Raw genomic sequence first — 23062 nt, 5'->3', positions numbered from 1 at the left:
TTTTACGAAGTATTTTTTTGTTTTTTGTTTTGTTTTTACAAAGTATTTTTAAAAAAACCTCAATAAATGTTCCTAATTATACCTTATTCTAAAATCAAGATACATAGGGCACCTGGGTGGCTCAGTTGGTTAAGTGTCCAATTTTGGCTCAGGTCATGATCTCATGGCTCATGAGTTCAAGCCCCGCATAGGGCTCTGTGCTGACAGGTCAGTGCCTGGAGCCTGCTACGGATTCTGTGTCCTCCTCTCTCTCTGCCCCTCCCCTGCTCATGCTGTCTCTCTCTCAAAAACAAATGAATACTAAAAAAAGGTTTTTTTAAACCAAGATACATTTGTATGACAGTCATGGAACTAAATTCAAGTTAGCAAAATTAGGTTCAAATTTACAAAAAAGGTACCAACTGTGTAGTCTGTGGCTCTCTGCTGAGATTAACACTGTATAACACTTAGTCTGTAGGTTGTTTCTCTATCACGTGTTTGCATCTCTGCCATCTATAACCCAACACCTAGCTAACGTGATCATCCTTCTCAGGCTACCTAACTCCTTTTCACTTGCACATTTGAATTCTGAGAGGAAGATGCAGATACTATCCCACCTCTAATTATTTAAATGCCTGTCCAGCTACCTTCCTCCATACTCTGTTCAGCTTTCTACTGGTCTCTCTACTGTTACCTTAAATACAGAAAAATGACAACAGTGTCTACCTTAACACCTTCTGTATACATCATAAAGACATCCAGATCAGCTGGATCTTTACCGGCTTTGCTATTCTGAGATAGGGAATGCAAAGAAAGAATATAGTGTTTCAACATAGGAAGGTCCATTGCACAAATTCATTGCTGTCCCATTTGATCCCTCTATAATTCTAATGCTTCTACATTTGATAATAAACTTTTCTGTTGTGTAAGTTTTCTTAACAGTCAAGGTATAAAAAACTGGAATACATAAAACTGTTTCAAAGACACATACAGTGTTTTAATACCTTTCTAATAATGTATAGCATTCATTAGTCATTTTCATTTTAAAAAGTAAAAGAGGGGCGCCTGGGTGGCTCAGTAGGTTGGGATCTGACTTTGGCTCTGGTCATGATCTCACGGCTCATGAGCTGGAGCCCCACATTGGGCTCTGTGCTGACAGCTCAGAGCCTGGAGCCTGCTTCAGATTCTGTGTCGCCCTTTCTCTCTGCCCCACCCCAGCTCATGCTCTGTCTCTCTCTCTCTCTCTTTCAAAAATAAACATTAGAAATAATAATAATAATAAAATAAAAAGTGAAAAGAAAAATTACTATCAAAATATTGCAAATACGGAGTCACCTTTATTTCCATAAAGTGTAACAATTTCTACGCTATTTTTATAAAACTTAACTACACATTATCACCAACCTATTCTGAGTAAGGTAAGATTATTCTCTTATTTCTTTTTAGCTGGAGAGTAGAGAAGGCAAAATTATTTAAAATATTATTTATTAATTTACTATGTCATACCCAACCCCAAACAACTGCTCAAGAAGGTTCTTTGGGGTCTGTAAATGTGTGGAATAGCAGGTATTTTTACTTTGAAATTTCATATCAAAAGTACATTTTTAGCCTCAGCAATCAGACAACACAAAGGAATAAAAGGCATCCAAATCGGCAAGGAAGAAGTCAAACTTTCACTCTTCACAGATGACATGATACTCTTTACAGAAAACCCAAAAGATGCGACCAAAAAACCTCTAGAGCTGATCCATGAATTCAGCAAAGTCGCAGGATATAAAATCAATGCACAGAAATCGGTTGCATTTCAATACACCAACAATGAGGCAACAGAAAGAGAAATCAAGGGGGGCGCCTGGGTGGCTCAGTCGGTTGAGCCTCCGACTTCAGCTCAGGTCACGATCTCGCGGTCCGTGAGTTCGAGCCCCGCGTCGGGCTCTGGGCTGATGGCTCGGAGCCTGGAGCCTGCTTCCGATTCTGTGTCTCCCTCTCTCTCTGCCCCTCCCCCATTCATGCTCTGTGTCTCTCTCTGTCTCAAAAATAAATAAACGTAAAAAAAAATTTTTTTTTAAAGAAAGAGAAATCAAGGAATTGATCTCATTTATAATTGCACCAAAAACCATAAAATACCTAGGAATAAACCTAACTAAAGAGGTGAAAAATCTATACACTGAAAACTATAGAAAGCTTGTGGAAGAAACTGAAGACACACAAAAAATGGAAAAATATTCCATGCTCATGGACTGGAAGAACAAATACTGTTAAAATTTCAATACTACCCAAAGCAATCTACATATTCAATGCAATCTCTATCAAAATAACACCAGCATCCTTCACAGAGCTAGAACAAACAGTCTTAAAATTTGTATGGAACCAGAAAAGACCCTGAATAGCCAAAGTAATCCTGAAAAAGAAAACCAAAGCTGGAGCCATCACAATGCCTGATTTCAAGATATATTACAAAGCTATAATCATTAAGACAATATGGTACTGGCACAAAAACAGACATTTAGATCAATGGAATGGAATAGAGAACCCAGAAATGGACCCACAAAACATATGGCCAACTAATCTTTGACAAAGCAGGAAAGAATATCCAATGGAATAAAGACAGTCTCTTCAGTAAGTGGTGCTGGGAAAACTGGACAGCAACATGCAGAAAAATGAACCTGGACCACTTTCTTACACCATACCCCAAAATAAACTCAAAATGGATGAAAGACCTAAATGTAAGACAGGAAGCCATCAAAATCCTCGAGGAGAAAGCAGGCAAAACCAACTTTGACCTCAGCCGCAGCCACTTCTTACTCAACACGTCTTCAGAGGCAAGAAAAACAAAAGCAAAAATGAACTACTGGGACCACATCAAGATAAAAAGATTCTGCACAGTGAAGGAAACAATCAGCAAAACTAAAAGGCAACCAATGGAATGGGAGAAGATATATGCAAATGACATACCAGATAAAGGGTTAGTATTCAAAATCTATAAAGAACTTAACAAACTCAACACCCAAAAAACAAATTATCCAGTGATGAAATAGGCAAAAGACATGAATAGGCACTTTTCCAAAGAAGACATCCAGATGGCTAACAGACACATGAAAAAATGCTGAACATCACTCATCATCAGGGAAATACAAATCAAAACCACAATGACATATCACCTCATACCTGTCAGAATGGCTAAAATTAACAACTCAGGCAACAAAAGATGTTGGTGAGAATGCCGAGAAAGGGGATCTCTTTTGCACTTCTGATGGGAATGCAAACTGGTGCAGCTACTCTGGAAAACAGTAATGAGGTTCCTCAAGAAATTAAAAATAGAGCTACCCTATAACACAGCAATTGCACTACTAGGTATTTATCTAAGGGATCAGGTGTGCTGTTTCGAAAGGGCACATGCGCCCCAATATTTACAGCAGCACTATCGACAATAGCCAAAATATGGAAAGAGTCCAAATGTCCAATGACAGACGAATGAAGAAAGAAGATATGGTATATATGTGTGTGTGTGTGTGTGTGTGTGTGTGTCTGTATATATATATACACACACACACACACACAACGGAGTGTTTTACTCCGCAATCAAAAAGAATGAAATGTTGCCATTCGCAACTACATGGATGGAACTAGAGGGTATTATGCTAAGCAAAATTAGTCAGAGAAAGACAAATATCACATGCCTTCACTCATATGTAGAATTTAAAAGACAAAAGATGAATATAAGGGAAGGGAAACAAAAATAATATAAAAACAGGGAGGAGGACAAAACATAAGAGACTCAAATACAGAGAAGAAACTAAGGGTTGCTGGAAGGGTTATGGATGGGGGGATGGGCTAAATGAGTAAGGGACATTAAGGAAGGCACCTATGTATAACTGGGTGTTATACATAGGGGATGAATCATTGGAATCTACTCCTGAAATCATTATTGCACTATATATGCTAACTAACTTAGATGTAAATTAAAAACAAAAACAAAAACAAATTGAGATGTGTGATAAGTATAATCATGGATTTAGAAGACTTAGTATAAAAAAAGAATGTGAAATATTTCATTAATAATCATTTTATATGTATTAGATGTTGAATTGATAAAAGTCTGGATACACTGAATTAAATTAAAATAGGCTAATAAAGATTTTAAAAAGTATATTTTTAATGGGTAATGATACAACAAGTATCATTTGGGGGGTTTCAAGTAGTATAATACTACATGTTTTACTATGATATTGTGACTTATAATAAGAAATATATAGTTACACTTCATCTAGGTGTTCCTGGCACACAGCTCCAAAAACCCTTAGAGTTTACTAAGTGTTGACAAATATAAAGGTGTCTTTTATTATGTTACTGAAGTGACTTTTGTAAAGCCCCCCTAGGTCACCTAAGGACGGGAATTGGTTGCCAGGTGAAACAACTATGTGATTAAAGGGCTGAAACTTTTGGTACCATCCCCACCCCAACCTTCAAAGAGGGGAAAAGGGCTGGAGATTGACATCAGTAACCAATGGCCAATGCTTTAATCAAGCATGCCTCATAAAAACCCAAATGACCAGTGCAGAGAACTTCCTGGTTGGTGAAAACATGGAGGTAACAGGTAGAGTGGTACTCTCCAGGAGAGAGCATCTCTTCCATCTGGCTGATCCTGAAATATCCTTTTATAATAAACTGGTAAAACGTTTCTCTGGGTCTTGTGAGTCACTCCAGCAAATTCAACAGGAGGAAGAGGTTGTAGGAATCACCAATCTATAGCTGGGAGATCAGAAGCAGGGTGGGAGGCAAGAGGTCTTGTAGAAGTAAGCCCTTAACCTATGGAATCTGATGCTACCTCCAGGTATATAACATCAGAATTGAATTGAATTGTAGGACACCCAGCTCGTGTGGGAGAACTGCTTGGTGTGGGGGAAACAAACACTCACAAGTTAGAATCGGTATCAGAATCGACTTAACTTTTAGCACATATGTTAAAACACTCACAGACAAAAGATGATGTCTGGAATTTGCTTCAAAAAAATCCAGGGAAAGATGGAAATGGGTAGAGATATAAATGAACAAGACTAGCCATAAATTATAACTGGTTTTAAATGGTACATGGTAGTTCAATAGATCATTCTCTGTGCTTTTGTGTATGTTTGTAAGTTTTCTAAAATATAGGGTTTGGCATCTTTAATGTGCTGTGTTAAATAACACAAGTACTGGAATAAAAAAAAAACAAAACAACTGGTTACCAACTGGTAAGTGGTGAGTGGCCAACATTCATTATTTTTCTATGTCCTCAGTTTCCACATCTGTGGAAAAAAGAGTCTGAACTCATTAAATCCTGACATTTCTGCTAGTTCAATTTTTTTTTATGATTCAATTGAGTATGACCTCTACACTCTGAATTTTGTTTACCAATTCTAACTATAATCTAAAATGCATTTACAGCTAAATTTGATATATATAATCAACTGAAAATTGTCTACAACTGTGACCAAAATAACAATTATAGTCTTACCTCAGCTGGGCCAGTGTTCCTAGGCATTATGTTCCCCAAATATTCTGCATTTCCAGAAACACCTTTTCTTCGTGTACTCTCTTAGACCCCTTTATTCTCTACAACTAATGACGCCAAATAAAATAGGGCCCATTAACCATAATCTGTTCCAGTTTCCCTACACTACTTCAGCCCATCCTCACTCCCGTCGCTTCTCCAAAGTCCTTTCCACCCGATGCCCTTCAAAATCTAACCACAACTTCTATCTCTTACTTCACCTCCCTAACAGCTCTCCACTTACTCTTGGCTCAATCATTTATTCCTTTTCTAGCCAGCTCCTTAACTCTTTTGCTCTGGCTCCTTCCATTTAGCCTACAAACAACAGCCAATTCCATTCTTCTAAACAAATAAAAAACAACAAAATGCCTTCTTTTAACCCTACTTCCTCCTCCTGCTAACCTGTGGCCCCTCCTTCCCATGGCTGCCAAATTTTTAAATTGAGTTTCTACTGACCAGTTCTACTACCTGAACTGCAATTCACTTCTCACTCCATCATAATCTAGCTGCCAGCCTCCTCCACTCTGGGTTTTCCACTTCTGCCTGGCCCCCAATTGCCAAATATAACGAAGAGCTTACTTCAGGTCCTTATACATCTCTTCTCTGCAGCACTGATATTGCAACTACTGCCCCTCCTTCAGGAAACTTTCCCCCCTCCCCTAAGTTTTAATGCACTACTTTGTTGTAAGCTTCTTACAGACTCATTCTTCAGTGGCATTTTCACTAGTGCCCTAAAATGATGTACTTCCTTGGGTTCTTCCTTCCCCTAGTCCTTTTTTCTTCTTCTTTTTTAATTTTAGAAAGAGAGAGAGAGAAAGAGACAGCAAGGGAGACAGGGGGAGGGAGGGAGGGAGAGAGAGAAATCCAAGCAGGCACCACCCCTGAGCATGGAGGGGCTTCATCCTATGACTCTGAGCCAAAATCAAGAATCAGAAGCTCCACCGACTGAGTCACCTAGGTGACCCCCTTTTTTGTTCTTATACCTAGGAACTCTCATCTATATTATCATCTTAATCACTCTAATCATTGCTTGAACTATTTTCCAAATCTTCACTACTGGCCATATCATCCTAGGATAAGGTTAGGCAAACTACACCCTGTGAGCCAAATCCAGCCTGCCACCTGATTTTATAAATAAAGCTTCATTGGAACAGTGGCACCCATCTGTTTGCCTAGTGTTTATGGCTGCTTTCATGCTCACAGCAGAGATGAACAGTTGTGACATAAATAGTATGGGCCTCAAAGCATGAAATATTTAACCTTTTGAGCATATTATGACCCTTTACAAAAAAGAAAAAAGTTTGCTAACCTCTGTTCTAGAAGGTAACATATGCCAAATAAGCAGTCCTGGTAAGTTTTCCTGCCATTGGACCCCAATGCCAGTGCTGTTAGACCATCCATCTCTGAGTCCCCTGAGTTTTCTAACTGTTCCTTTGAAGCTCCCTTCTCACCCTCATCAATCTATCTCCTATGGTGCAACCAAAGCAACAGTTTTAAATGCACAAAACCCACCTTCCTACTTAAAACTTTCCTCATAGGAGAGGTCTTTCACAATCTGGCCCCTGCCTATCCTATCCAACTTTCCAATCACTCCACCTATAAGAAATACTGATTTACATTATTTCCCAGAACAAGTCATGCTGTCTCTTACCCCTAAGTCCACCTAAGATATAATACCAAAGAAATATCTATACATTTTTCCAGTTTCAGCCTAAGCACAATCTCCATGAAGCCTTCTGATGCTCACCCATGCGGATTCTTTCCCTATGTGTCCACTGTTCTCTCAACATATTTCCACTGTAGTATTTATTTGCTTTAAATCACATCCCTAGTAATCTACACACTCCCTGAGCAGGGACCCTGAGGCAGAGTAGAAAATGGTTATTAAGGGAAGAGAGTTTTAAAGTAGGAAATCTAGGACTGAATTCCAGTTCTGCCTCCTCCTAGTTGCATGTTCTTAAGCAAATTACTTAACTCATTTTCTTCACCTGAATAACAGCAAGTGTGAGAATTACTTAATATTATTCTTAGAAGCACAGTGCCTTGCCCATAGTAAGTGCTCAACAATTATTGGTTATCATTACTTTCATTGTCTTATCTCTCATACTTAGTTCAGAATTCAGATAACTGTTGAGAGAAATAACTGAAGTAAGCTAGTTCTGCACACATTATTTTCAGCTGCATACTGGATATTTCCATCTGAACACCATTTGGTTCCCCAAACTCATTATCTTTAGTCCCAACTGTTTCAATTAGAGTAAAGCGGCCAACTTATGAAGGTCTGCCTAGGATTTTACTGGTTTGAATACTCAAAGTCCTGTGTCCTGAGAACTCCCTCAGTTCTGGGCAAACCAGGATAGTTGATCATCTTAAATTAGTTATGTTGCAAACCATAAAAACAGACTTCAGTTAGTCTGAGAAACAAAGGGAGGGGAGGGGTGCAGGTGAATTTACTGGAAGAATAAAGAACAATTCACAGAACCAAAGGAAAAGCTGTGGAATCTGATGAAAAACTCAGGATGAAAGCAACGCCACAGATCTAGGTGGCAGGAATTAATGAAAGATTTCTTCACAGTACTTCTGCCAAAATGAATCACTTAGGTCCCAGTGTCAGCTCATTTAAGATTTAAATGCCAGGGACAGCATTTGAATGGCCTTCTTTTTATTCCAGAAAGATTAAGGCACTTTAATTAACCAAAGGAGGCAGAAGCACTTAGATCAAAAATCTCACCAAAAGACATCCAATGGCAGAAGAGTAGCTTCCAAAGAAAGGTCAATCAGAATGAGGTTTCCAAAAGAAGGGAATGTATGTAAGGTCACCACATCAACTACTGCTTGAACACACCACACCTTTAATACTCTATGACACAGTCACTGTTATTCATGTTATTTTTCTTTTTGTCTTGGCAAACTCCTATTCATTCTTCAAGACCCAGCTCAAGTATGATCTTCTGTGTAACTTAATTCAATTTTCCCAGGTATAGTCACTCGCTTTCTTCATGCTTTCATAGTACTTTGCAAATTATGTACCTATTTCATAGAATGAGCTCTATACTAAGTACAGCTGACCCTTGAATAACATGGGTTTGAACTATGCAGATCTACTCATACACGAATTTTTTACAGTACAGTACTGTAAATGCATTTTCTATTTTTTGTGATTTTATCAATAACATTATCTTTTCTCTAGCTTACTTTATAGTAAGAACACACTATATAATACGTATACAAAATGCATGTTAGTTGACTGTTTATGTTATTGGTCAGGCTTCCAGTTAACAGTACAGTATCTGTAGTTAAGTGTTTGGGGAATCAAAGTTATATGTGGGCACCCCTAACCCCCATGTTGCTTAAGAGTCCACTGTATATACTTAGGTATCAGTCTCTCACACTAAACTAGCAAGGACAAAGTTATTTATATTTACTATTTGGGGTATTAACACTGCCTGTCTGGCCCATAGCAAATGCTTCATAAGTGTTTAATACATCTATTATCCAAGTCACTAGGATATATGAAACATTAAATTAAAAAGGAAGAGTGGAGCTACTACAGGTAAACAAGCTGACAATATCAAAGAGAAAGCTGACAAATTCTGCAAGGGTAGGATAGGCAAAAGAATTATGAAGAGCAAAAATTCCATAAGCACAAAAATTAAGGATAAAATTCTGACAAATCTAAGAACCTGAAGGCATTACATAACAGCAAAAACGGATACCCATATGCATAAACGTGATTTTCAAGAAACAAGAAAATAACTAAATTATATTCTATTTAAGAAGGCAGAAAAATGTATAGGCATTTTCAGAAACAGTGACTTTTTTGGGGGCTCCATGCCCAAAGTGGCACTCGAACTCACAACCCTGAGATCAAGAGTCACGTGCTCCACCCACTGAGTCAGACAAGCACTCCAAACACTGACATTTCAAATAAAAGAAAGTTTGGTATGTAAACAAATAAACTTAAAGCCCAGAAAACCCAACCATTTAGAAAGATTAATTCCAAGTAAATATAGTCATGATTTATTTTACCATACATTAACTTTTTTTTTTTTTAAGGTTTATTCATTTTTCAGAGACAGAGACAGAGCATAAGGTGGGGGAGAGGGGCAGAGAGAGAGAAAGGGAGGCACAGAATCTGAAGCAGGCTCTAGGATCCCAGCTGTCAGCACAGAGCCCGACACGGGGCTCGAACTCACAGACCATGAGATCATAACCTGAGCTGAAGTCGGACGCTCAAATGACTGAGCCACCCAGGTGCCCCAACCATACTTTAAGTCTTAGTGGTGATATCCCAGGCTGTGACAAATTTTTCTTAATAGCAAAACTGCCACAAAGTACAGCTATATCTTCCCTAGATTTTTACTATTGCTTTATCTTCAAAGTAAAGGAACAGAGGCTTGGAAATGAGAACACAGCGAAACCTTACGCTGAGATATCAAAGTCAAGTTAGGAACAGTGTCAGTCATGGAAAGAGAAAATGCCACTGGCTTTGAAGTTAGATTTTCCAAATACATCTTCTAACTCCTTGCTGGATACCAAGAAGTCAGTTTATTCTTTTTCACTTCAAATATTACCCAGTCTATATCACACTTCACCCAAATAAAATTCATTTCACCAAATGCAGTGACTTTGACATTGTAACATTAAACTATTTTTTATCTGAACTATCTTTATCTATTCTTTATCATCTGAACCTTCTGATCAATCTTACCATCACTACTGGGATATATTCTGAAGTACACAGCATCACCAATGGAAGTATTTTTTTTTAATCAAAAATGCTTAAACTGAAGATAATCATGCTTCTAAAACTAACCTCCAGTTTACAGAAAGTCCAGACGGTGGCAAGAAATAGGAGGAACAAGTTAAGCAACACCACAAAGAAACAGACAAATCCAGTAATTATGACATTTTATTAGGCTGAACCATATGTAATTGCTGATACTTGGCTCATACTTTGAACCTCCCAAATGAAAATTTCATGTGGTTCAACTTAATACAAGAAAACTGACCTGATTTCTTCAACAAATTAACAGCATTTATAAAATCGTGGGGGACAACAGCCAAAAAGTAGAAGCCACCATTCATCAATGGGTGAATGGACAAAATATGGTACCTGCATACAACGGAATATTATTCAGCCATAAAAAGAAACAAAATTGTGACACATGCTACAACACAGATGCGCTTCGAAGACATTATGCTGAGAGAAATAAGCCAGTCAAATAAGCCAGACAAATATTGTATGATTCTACTTATACGAGCTTCCTAGAGTAGTCAAATTCATAAAGAAAGACAATATAAGGAAGCTTGCCAAGGGCTGGAGAAAGAGGGAATGCAAAATTATTATTTAATAGGTACAGAGTTTCAGTTACAAAAGATGAAAAGTTCTGGATATAGGGCAGTGATGATTATTACACAACAATGTGAATGTACTTAATGTCACAGAACTATACACTTAAAGTAGTTAAAATAATAAATTTTATGTTTATTTACTATAAAAAAATGGTGGAAGAAGCCTATTGTAGATTGAAGGAGATTTAAGAAACATAACCAAATATGATCTGATCTTGTTTAATCCTGACCAAATGACCAAATGTTTAAAAAAAAAAAAAAAATCAAGGACAACTAGGGAAATTTAAATGTGGACTAGATTAGATGTTAATATGTCAGGGTGATACAGTGTTTATGTAAGAATACATTATTTTTTAGAGAAGTAGCCTTAAGTCTTTAGGAGTAAAATGTCATGGTGTCTATTATACATATAGAGGAAAAAGATGAAACAAAGACAGCAAACTGTGACTTATTAAATCTAAGTGATGTGCATATGGGATTAATTATACTATTCTCTCCACTTTCCTAATTATTAGAACACTTCTGGGGCACCTGGGTGGCTCAGTTGGTTAAGCGTCCAACTTTGGCTCAGGTCATGATCTCAAGGTTTGTGGGTTCGAGCCCTGCATCGGGCTCTGTGCTGACAGCTCAGAGCCTGGAGCGTGCTTCGGATTCTGTGTCTCCCTCTCTCTCTCTTCCCCTCCCCCACTCGCGCTCTGTCTCTCAAAAATGAACGTTAAAAAAAATTTTTTTTAATTATTAAAAAAAGAACATTTCTATAATTAAAGTAAGAAAAATTTAAAAATTATTTATGCAGGTCTTTCAATCTCCCAACACTTTACCTATCATAATAAAAAGTTTGAACTTGATTTAGAAAGCAACAGGAAAAGGCACAAAAGATTAAAAGTTTCAGTTCAGGGGCGCCTGGGTGGCTCAGTCGGTTGAGCATCTGACTTCGACTCAGGTCATGATCCCGTGGTTCATGAGTTCAAGCCTCACGTAGGGCTCTGTGCCGACAGCTCAGAGCCTGGAGCCTGTTTTGGATTCTGTGTGTGTCTCTCTCTCTGCCCCTTGCCTGCTCATGCTTTGTCTCTCTCAAAAATAAACATTAAAAAAAAATAATAAAAAATAAAAAATAAGTTTCAGTTCAAAAATGTATTTTAAGAAAATTATTGTGTTCGTAGTACCTAGTATGGATACATTCATTCAAGAAATGTTTTAGTGCTTACTTTGTTCCAGCCACTGCACTAAGATGTAGGCAAAGGAAATATACAGTCTATGTGCTCAGAAAGCTCACGATCTAGTTGAAGAGATAAAACATAATTGAAATATATTAACCATAACTGCATATGAGAAAGATATATTCAGGTGTGAAGAATGGTACCCAACTCAACCTGGGAAGATGGGGGAGATTCAGAAGATTTCTGATAAGAGCTAAACCCAGAGTTGAGCATTTAAAGAGGGGTAGGAATTAGTCAGGCAACAGGAGGCAGGGAAGGATATTCCAGTCAGCAGGATAGCCCTGAGAATAGAAATAGCATTGGCAAGCAGGGGAGGGCGGGATTCCAGATTATGTATAAGCATATAAGACGCTCAGTGTTGCTAGAGCTTGAAGGGGCAGGGAAGGAGAGAGGAAGGAAAAGCTGAACCTGGAAAAAATAATCAGGTATGAGACTCACTGAAAGATCTCATGAACTGGAGAAAGAACATCAATCACTTTGGGGGCAATTCTTAAATTGCCAGATGATAAGTATTAAGGCTTAAAGTCGGCTGGAGGCAGTGAATACAGAGGCAGGGCCAAAATCCAGAAACAGCACAGAGATTCAAGCTACATGACTGGCATCTGACCGAATGTGGAAGATGAGGAAGGAGTCCAAGAAGCCTCTCAAGTTTCAAGTTCAGGTCACAGTGAGGGTGATGATGCCATAAACAGAGAAAAGAAAAAAAAAGGCAGAACATAGCTTTAAACACTTTGAGCTTAAGAAGCTGATGTGATGCTCATGTGATTAATTTCCAGCAGATGCCTAAGACAGATTTAAGTCCCCCACACTGAAGTGATAGTTAAAACTAAGGGAGCTGCTTGATGTGGGCAAGAAAAGCAGTCAATAGAGAAGAGAGTCACAGACAAAATCCCAAGACGTGCCTACAGTCAATAGGTAGGAAGAAGAGTTGGCAAAATCAACCAAAAAGGAGTAATCATTCAGGCAGAAGGACAAGGGGAGACTGTACACCCCATTAGTGAATTCAAGAAAAGAGAAGTATAACCTATCTGCTCTATGATATGTCGATTCCTGAAAAACTTCATGTTCTGTAAAATTAAGAAAAAAGAGGGAACTACATCAAGAAGGGTAGGGCAATAAGCACCTTAAGACAGAACATAGTTAACCTATGGAGTCTAGAGGCAGAATATGGGGGAAGGGGCAATGTGCATACTCTCCCGACTTGCTGTGTTCAACTGTGTCTGTACTTCACGTGTTTATGTTTGATTGCTGTTACTTGGGAGCGTGAAACAGTTAACAAGCTGGTGAAAAATCAACTCCGAAATCAAATATGAACCAACATGAATTCTGCATTAACTAACATCATTCTTCTTTAGCATTCAAGTATGAATTAGTTCATGTTGCAGAAATACATTATAACAGAAGAGGCTGGCAAAGGAGGGCTAGGCAACAGTATCAATGCCATGGTGTCAACACCAGAAGGAATATTGGCATCTTAGGATAATATTGTTAGTTTCACTCCCAAATATAGACGTTTTTCAGATATGCTATCTAGTCTCTCTTCTCAGAATATTCCTTAAATTTTATATACTGGTCACTACGTGACAACTCACAGCCCAAGGTCTTTACCTTCAGTGGGCTTACAGAGCCCACATGTAGAGAACTTGTTGTAGCCACAGCAATTTACCCAAAGAGGTAAAGGAAAATTCACTTAGGAAAGCATTAGAGAGAAGAAAAACCCTAGGGACTGATAGTACTTACCATGTTATTGATGAGTCAGGAAAGGCCCTATGGAGAACTTCTGAAAGGTTTTTTTTGAAGTAGGATGACATGTGCGGCAGAATTACATTCTTGGTGTTCCAGAGATATACAGAAAGGAGTCTGAGTGAGGAAAGAGTTTGCCAGAGTGAGCCCCAGTAAACAGCAAAAGAAGGTATGTACAGAAGAGAATAACCTGTGCAAAGGCATGGAGAAGAAATCACACTGGTCACTCCACCATCTCAAACATGTGATCACAGCTGGCACAAAAGAGACCTAAGGAACTATGTGTGGCATCTTAAGGACTTTTAATTTTATCCTGAAGACAATGGCAATGATCTTACCAAGAAAGTAACACAAAAGGATTTCAGAAAGACCAACTCACAAGATACAATGGGAAGGGAAGATATTGGTGACAGGGAAACCAGGTGCACGATCATACTTACACAGGTGAGAATAACAGTGGCCCAAACTAGGGCAGCTGTAGTAAGGTTGGCATCAAAGGCAAAAATAGGAGGGCTCTTCAGATAACTGACTAATAGGAAAAGGGAAGAGAAGGGAGTCCAGGAGATTTTAAGCTTGAGCAATTCGGTAGTAGCACTTACCAATAGAGGCTCCAGAGAGACAGAAGTGAGTTTGGTAATGCTGGTCAAATTTGCGGATGAGAAAATATATATTATCCTCAGTATTAGAAACATAAACATAAGTTTTAAGTGTTAAGTCCAAGGATATGGGTTATTTTTTGGTGAAACCGACTAACTAGTTCCTCACTAATAAGGAAACTTTGCAAGAGTACAAAGAAAAAAAAAGCAAATAAATTAAATGATAGATATCAAAAATTTTTATTAGCAAGGTTTTAAAATACCAAATCAGGAATTTCTAGGATATAGCCAAGATTTCCTAAATATTTTCCTCATTAATTAACTTTCAGAGGTTATTTCCTACAATTCAGGTCTGAGGCTCCTTGCAGTGGGAAGACAGTACAGTGAGCAAGACTTCTGGCTTTCATGTCATCTGCTTCACTGTAAGTCCAGGTCCTGCCACCCCTGATGACTTAGGGCTAGTTACTTACGAATCGTACGTCTCAAGTTTCCTCAGCAGTAAATATGGATAATAATAGTATATACTTCACTGGATCGTTGTGAAAACTAATCCATACAAAATACTTGGTACAGGTAAACTGCAAACAGTAAGTGTTAAGATTTTAAAAATAATTGTTATTAGTTATTGTTACTGATAAAAATATTACATTCTTGAGGTATACAGGAGCAAGAAAAAGCAAAGTTGACTTGAGTGGCATTTACCAGAGTGTTTGATTTATAAGTACTCATTAAATGGAACGTTTCCATTTCATGCACTTTTCTGAAAGTATATTTGAAAAGTTTTAAATACTTTTTTAAAAGGGAAAAAAAGCCTAAGAACAATGTCTTCTATAAAAAGGTCTGGTATTAAAATACCCATTCCAGGGGCGCCTGGATGGCTCAGTCGGTTGGGCATCTGATTTTGGCTCAGGTCATAATCTCACGGTCGGTGCGTCCCAGCCCCGCATCAGGCTCTGTGCTGACAGCTCACCTGCTTCAGATTCTGTGTCTCCCTCACTCTCTGCCCCTTCCCTGCTCGTGCTCTGTCTCTCTCTCTCAAAAGTAAACATTAACAATTTAAAAAAACAACAACACCACCACCCATTCCAGACCAAATGAAGATAAATTAAGTTTCCTTTTCACAATGTACTCCCTAGTTTTAGCTACGAAATCCATTCCCCCTACCCAAGCTCCAAACTGCTATCTGGAATAATTACTCCTCCCCTATCTGTATCTGTAGACCTCAAGATAACTTTCATCCCCTTTCTCCACTATGAGCTTTCCACAGAAGAGGAAGAGAAAGGAACAGGAGGAGGAAGTTCAAATCCTCATTCCATCCCCAATCTTGATTTTTTTTAATTTATTTTTTTAAATTTTTTTAACCTTTATTTATTTTTGAGACAGAGAGACACAGAGCATGAACAGGGGAGGGTCAAACAGAGAGGGAGACACAGAATCTGAAACAGGCTCCAGACTCTGAGCTGTCAGCACAGAGCTGGATGAGGGGCTTGAACTCATGGACCGTGAGATCATAACCTGAGCCGAAGTCGGACGCTTAACCAACTGAGCCACCCAGGCGCCCCTGCCAATCTTGATTTTTTTTTGAAAATTCCTCTTGACATACAGGGTAAGAGCATTATTCCTCCAGAACTAATTCTAAATATTACTGCCAGTCATCTTATTCCACTGCTCTAATCATGTTGTACCTTCTCACTTTATTCTGTAATAAACTCCTTCAGATCTCTCTATCAGGAACTGTCCAAGTAACTCTTTGCCGCAAATATAGTCTCAGACCACCATGGGCCATCTGGAAGTCTCATCTCTTCACTCCCTAATCTAATTGCTCTTCTTTCTCACCTGGGTCTTTATTCACTAATTTCTTTTGCTCCCTGTTCAAGTTCAGCACATACTTCCTATAAAATCCACCAACCTCTTTTCTGTAAAGCCATTCCCGACTGAATGACTATGAAATTGCTCTCCTCCTCAGCCCTCTCCCCACTCACAACTTCCTGTTAGTGGAACAGGTATAACTTACTCCCTCAGAAAATGTGTATTTTATACTTGTAGCTAGCATCTTATTCGTGTATCAGCTGGTTGTACACTTTACAAAGTTTTATCTTTCATCTATCCTATATGTGAAAAGGTAGGAATATCACATCAGAGCGCATCTCACTGTTTTGAAACAGCCTGATAATCACAACTACTTAGTCACAAAGCTAAGTTGTAGTGTAAGTTTCTGATTTAACACAGTTTCTAATGGATAAAACTAAATTAGAACCAGCGTCTAGTGTTGGCTGTACCTAAGTCCACAACAAAGGCACTTACCAGGTTTGATCCCTGATCAGTTTACCCTTCAGTCACATCCCCAGCAATTCTACTGCACTCTGTCAGGACTCTTCAACTACTGTTCAACTATTCCTCCCACAAGCCTACAAAGCCCCTTCGTTTTGCCCTCCCTTTTCCTGCATTTTGCCAGGCCAACTTTCCTTCATCTTTCAGGATTAGTTTACTCCAATTCATCCACTATGAATCAACCATAACATCTCCCTTGACTGCTCAGCCTCAAGTTAGAATTTTCTCAAAATATACTTATTGATGTACTGCATTGTAATCATCAGTTTACTTTACCATTATTCCCACTGAACTGTAAACTCCTTGAGGTACAGACTGAATTTTATTCTCTTTTGTATACCCAAGACCTAACATTGTCAGACATCCAACAATTAGTGAAGGAATGCTCATACCCACTTTGTGACCTTGTACACGCTACGTAAGCACTCTCATATTTCCTCATCTAAAGTACTTTCCTCCTGTAAAGTGGGGATAATGCTATAACTAGTTCATATGTCGTTGTAAGGAATTAAGTGTCATGAAGCTCCCAGTATAGTGTCTGCCGCATAGACCTATCATTTGAATGTCTGCTATGTCATGCCTTAGTTACTCTAACGTATCCTGGGAAATGTAATATTGTGACCAATATTTTCAGGCTGAAGGCTGAGCAACCATGCCTCTTTTTCATGCACCTGGAAGTCATTAATTACATTCTGATGATCAGCAAATATTTACTGTGCGCCTATTATGTGCAGGAGTCCTTACTAGGTAGCACTGAGTTCCCAGATAATAATATAGGCAAAAAAGAAAACAAAAACCTGCACCAATATCCAAGAGAAGAAACAATGTTGTTAGTTCTTCTGTACAAACAACATGGTCAGTTTTCAAACTAGTAAGTTTTGCTTTATAATAGTGGTAAGCTTCAAGAAAGATGGAAAAAGTTCAAAACTAACTCCTATCATCAAGTGGACCAATTAAGGAGGCAGTTCCAAAATTTCTTGTTGCTATTCCTAAGTTTCACTTTTGCTTACAAGTATTTCCCACAGAAGAAATTTAACCATGACCAGGGTAGAGATAGATGACCTTTATTTGTCTTATTCAAACGGGAACTCCACAGAATTTCCTTAGGTTTGTTCCAGTTAGTTTTAATTTTGTAGCTCTGAAAAATGGCCTGAGTTTTGTGTTTCTCTACAAAACAGAACGCTGAATGTTTCCCCACCACGTTCTCTAAGACAGGATAAAATGCGCACATCTTCCTCACCTTGGCCCTTTATCAAGAATTACAAAACTGCGAATCATGTCCCCTAGTATTAGAAAAGGAGGCTGTGGACTTAAAACCACGTTCTCCCTAACAAATCCAGAGGTCAGAGTTCCAGGGAAGTTTGTGCAGTATACTACAATGCTTTCAGTAGCTGCAGAGAGACCTCTAGCGCTGCCTCAGTAAGCCGAGTTTGCAAATAGTACCTGCTAATGTCACCTTAATGAGACAATGGCAACATGCTGTGTAGCAACGAACTAAGTGACCACGATGTTTACAGTTTTGCAACCACTTGGAAATTCTACCAGCTTGAAGCAAGAGAGATATACAAGGCCGTATGAACCTATGTATCCGATTTATTTCTGTAAAGCATGTCAAAGAAATTATTATCCTATGCACAATCCCACTACAAGAAAGGCTAAGAAAAACAGGTCCTGTGAGCGGAGGTCGAAACAACGTCTCTTCCAAAGCCTCAACACAATAGATGGTAAACTATTGTCCACCTCCAGCTTGCTCCAAATGCCAGCAGTAAGAGGAGTATGAGCTAGAACAGCTCAGCACGACCGGTCCAAAGGACAGCACTGGAATATGAGAAAATGGTCCTGGCGCATCCTACCCTCCCCCATCCACCACCCTCAAACAAGTCAGTTACCCGGCTGGTCCCCACCCCCCTCTGCGGGCCGCCACCGCCCGCCTGGGCCCCGCTCGCACAAGATATGCGCGGGGACCGGCACAGCGCCGGCTCCATGTGCGGCAGCGCGGGAGGCACCGAGGGGGCCGTGCCGGGAGGGAGGCTGCACGGGCAGCCGGCGCGAGTCGCGGCCGCCCCCTCCGCGGTGCGGTCGACGGACCAGGGTGGCAGCATCCCCGGCCCGCGAGGCGCCGGCCCGCGGACCCCGCCTCAGCTCCACATCCCTTCCTCGCCGACAGCAGGCCGCGCCCGCGTGACGGGGCCGAAAACCCCGGCATTTCCCGGTCCCCGCGCCGGCAGCTCCAGAGGGCGGGTGCAGCCCGGCCCGCGGTCCCGTCGCCCGCTCCGCCCAGCCGGGGCCGCGGTGACTAGAGGCGGCGGCCAACTCCGACCCACCGCGAGCCGGCGAGAACCAGCCCGGCGCCGGCCCCCCGCCCCTCCCCGCCGCCGAGGGGCCGGCGCGGCCAGCCGGGTGAGCCGGGAGGGCCCAGACCGCGGAAGCACACTCACTTCCACATCGCGGCCCTTGTTCTTAAAGCTCTTGATGCGGTGGTTCTCCAAGCCCGGGTTCTCGGCCATGGCTGCGCGCGGCTCCGGCGGCGGCTACTCCTGCGGCTGCGGCGGCGGCGGCGAGTCTCGGCGCGGGAGGGGGAGGTGGGGGAGGGCGGGAGGGGATGGGAGGGGGAGGGGGAGAGGAGAGCACGTTCCGTGACGCCTCCGAGCGCGAGGTGGCAGCAGCGCCGGGGGAGGCGCAGGCCGACTGCCGGGCGGGGCGGGGAGGGAATGGCGGTGAGGAGTCGCGCGCGCCCGGCAAGCTGGGGTCACGTGACCGGGGCGGCCACCAGCCTGGACGCTTGCCGGACCTTTCTGGGGATGATCCCCGCCCCTACCCCCAGCAAGGCCTCCCCACAGCCCCTCGAGGATGCAAGTCATGTGCCAGCAATGGAGCCGATTGAACGGCTTTTACTTCCTCCGACACGCCGGGCTGCGGGCGGAAACTACAGTTCCCAGCATGCCAGGTAGAGCGGGGGTAATTCTTCTGGCCTTGACAGAACGGGAAGAATGCCGGGAACCCTATCCGCGCGGCTTTCGGTGCAGCGCGCTCCTTGCGCCTGGGCGTGATGCCCCGCCCCCAAGGCCGCCTCTGGGCGGGCAAGTGGGAGGAGCTCGCCAGGAGATGGCACCTTGCGCCCTATGGGAGGGAGGGGGCGGGGTTTCCTGGGAGGTGCACCTCGCACTCAGCAGCCTAGGAAATTAGAAACCGATCGATGGTTTGTGCTTCGCTTCCTTGATTCTTCGGGGTCTCCTGGAATAGCAGCCACTCTCATTTGCTGCCCCTTTGCTCTGCTTTGGTTTTATAAATAGCACTTATTTCCATCCGAAACATACATATGGGATGTATGTGTTTACGTGTGTGCTACCTGGCTTACCGCACTGGAATTAAGCTCAATGAGAGCAGGGACTTTTGTTGGTTTACTGCTGAATTCCTCGCTTCAAAACAGGGCTTGACACGTCGTGAATACTCAATAAATACTTGAACAAATTAGCACTTTAGCGTCGTCTTTCGGTTTGTTCATCATCCTCCCAAGCACAGTTCTGCAACCTTCACTCTGGCACTTGTGCATTTCCGTTTCCCCAGCACCTCTTGTTCCACCGCCACACACAATCTTCTCAGCTCTCAGGGAGCCGTCAAATTCTGATCTGCAGACTCTCCTTCAAGCTAGCATCTCCCCTTAGCGTCATCGGAGGAATGATTAAAGGAAATTTGGACAATAACTCTAACAGAAAGTTGCTTTCTGGAGCAGTTGGGTTTCTCTGATTGTATGTGAATTAATCCGTTTCAGAATCAATGGCAGATATAAGCAGATACACGATATTATAGTACAATTCAAATGACACTAAGGTCATTCAAAGGTTGGTAGATATATAACCCTAAAGAAATTAAAAGACTTTTTTGGAAGTATAAAGGCCTTAAAGATCCCATGGTCCAGAGGTCATGAATTCAGAAGCCTTACAATGTCCGTGGCATTTGAGCTTTCAGTGGTGGGATGTGGCCGGTTAATAAGCACAGGCCCATTTAAAGGCTTCAGACCACTGTGGGCCAATCTTGCCAAAGCTTCAGTTTTTCAAGGAAAACTAAAAAGCTGTGTTTTTTCCTTCGTTTATAAATGTCAAATTGTATTTTTTTTAATGTTTATTTATTTTTGAGAGAGAGACAGAGTGTGAAGGGGGGAGGGGCAGAGAGGGAGGGAGACACAGAATCTGAAGCGGTTCCGGGCTCTGAGCTGTCAGCACAGAGCCCGATGCCGGGCTGGAACTCATGAACTGAGAGACCATGACCTGAGTTGTAGTCTGACACTTAATGGACTGAGCCACACAGGCACCCCTTAATTTGTGTTTTTTTTTTAATGTTTATTTATTTTTGAGACAGAGCATGAACAGGGGAGGGGCAGAGAGAGAGGGAGACACAGAATCTGAGGCGGGCTCCAGGCTCTGAGCTGTCAGCACAGAGCCCGACGCGGGGCTCGAACTCATGGACCGTGAGATCATGACCTGAACCGAAGTCTGACGCTTAACCGACTGAGCCACCCAGGCGCCCCTTTAATTTGTATTTTTAAATGCACTTCAGTGAATCAATCACTTGAGAATTCCAGGCCCTCACTTTATAGTATCTGATCCTAATGCAACTACTCATCGAAGGGAAACAACAACAAACACCTAAAATTTAGAATGAAAAAACTACTTCAACTCTAGTTGCCAGACTCCCTGACTGGAAGGGAAACATCTAGACTGCCATTCTATTTCTATTATGATTTATCAAGACATTTTCTTTAAAGATAACTTTACCCCCTTCCATCATTTCTCTTCACCCTACTTGCTGTCATTAAGTGTGTAAGTCTTTCATCATTTTATTTTTCCTAAATGTTTATTTATTTTTGAGAGAGAGAGAAGCAGAGTGTGAGCAGGGGAGGGGCAGAGAGAGAGGGAGATACAGAATCTGAAGCAGGCTTCAGGCTGTGAGGTGTCAGCACAGAGCCCGAAACGGGGCTCGAACTCACAAACTATAAGATCATGACCTGAGCCGAAGTCAGATGCTTAACCAACTGAGCCACCCAGGCACCCTAATCTTTCATCATTTTAGAATTTTAAACATGGGTCATGAGCACATACTATGTGTCAGTCATTGCACTAACACTAGGATATATTTGTAAACAAGACAGCCTGGTTCCTGCCTCTACCCAGCTTCATGTCTATCAGAGGAGACGGACAATAAAACAAGTTTTCACCCAAAAAGTGTGGTGGTTGTCAAGAAAGGGGAAGGAAGCTCAAGGCTCACAGCAGAGAGATCTTTATAACCTGCGGATTCTGAAGACTCCTAACATATGAGGGTAGGATCACAAATGGAGGTCTGTATATCACATATCTAAATATTTAGAAGTTATAAGTCAAGCTTACAAACTTATATAAAATAAAATATATTCTAACACTTGATATTGACATGTGCACTTTCTTTACAACCTAGAAGCCTGAATTTAAAGTTTAAACTTAAATTTCTCGACTTTTCTTGGACTTCTGCTTCAGAATGTGGTGGTGCAAGGCGGGCTGGAAGCCAGCCCCCCACCCAATTTTTGTTTCCCTTCTTTTCCATGTCCTGGCTTCATCCTACACTGGAGCAGACCTTAAGAACATTTGTGCATACCCCTACTCACAAAGTTCAAGTTCTGCCACTCACCCCCAAAGCTTTATTTACATCCCCCTACCTACCTAGAGAGATGGCCCTTGGCTATTGCTCAGGCCTGGAGTGTGCAAAGTAGTGGCATTGTGTACCCACGTGAAGGCAGACCCAGGATAGAGGCCTGGGGAGGCCCTGGAAGCAGGTTTGGCCATTTGAGCAGGGAATCCCAGGGACCTGTTTCCCAGGGCTGGATCTAGAAGCACAGGTTCCAGTGAGCATGACCCCTTGGCCCCATGGACGAGGTAGTGCAGGGAGGGGGGCAGAAGAGAGCCAGAGTGAGGTCCTCTAAAAGACAGAGTCCAGAGCAGGGGCCTCTCTTGCCTGGGTCTAACTCAGTCATTTTTACTCTTTGCCATTACCCGTAGCAACTTAAACATCAATACTCTGGCCCCAGAATCTCTCCATATTCTTAATTCCACCAGGTGTCTACCACTTATAGCTCCCACCAGGCCTTGGAGCACTTAATCTCTGGGAAATTACTAGAGCCAGTGACTCAAATTTGGTGCTTCCCATCGCTAGCACTGTCTCCTCTTTTCCCTCACTCTAGTTTTCTCCTTTGCCCTAAAACTTTTCCTGACAAGTCTTCTTTTAAATGATTTTCTTTTCCAAAGGTATTTTGAGTGTTTACCACATAGCAGGCA

General features: G+C 41.4%; 1 protein-coding gene across 1 annotated transcript in view; it reads right to left on the bottom strand.

The window, feature by feature from the left end:
• Nucleotides 1–19453, bottom strand: part of KPNA3 (karyopherin subunit alpha 3) — a 98443-nt gene extending 78990 nt beyond the window's left edge. The window contains exon 1 of the mRNA XM_047079352.1: nt 19196–19453. Within this exon, the coding sequence (XP_046935308.1) occupies nt 19196–19264 (69 nt within the window). The 5' untranslated portion in view covers nt 19265–19453. The remainder of the gene's footprint in view (nt 1–19195) is intronic.
• Nucleotides 19454–23062: the final 3609 nt, after the last annotated feature.

Source organism: Lynx rufus, unplaced genomic scaffold (genome assembly GCF_022079265.1).
Source record: "Lynx rufus isolate CCGP_SWC_20201006 ecotype Redwood Valley unplaced genomic scaffold, mLynRuf1.p SCAF_1, whole genome shotgun sequence".
Classification (NCBI taxonomy): Eukaryota; Metazoa; Chordata; class Mammalia; order Carnivora; family Felidae; genus Lynx; species Lynx rufus.
This window is presented reverse-complemented; position numbering and strand designations above follow the sequence as displayed.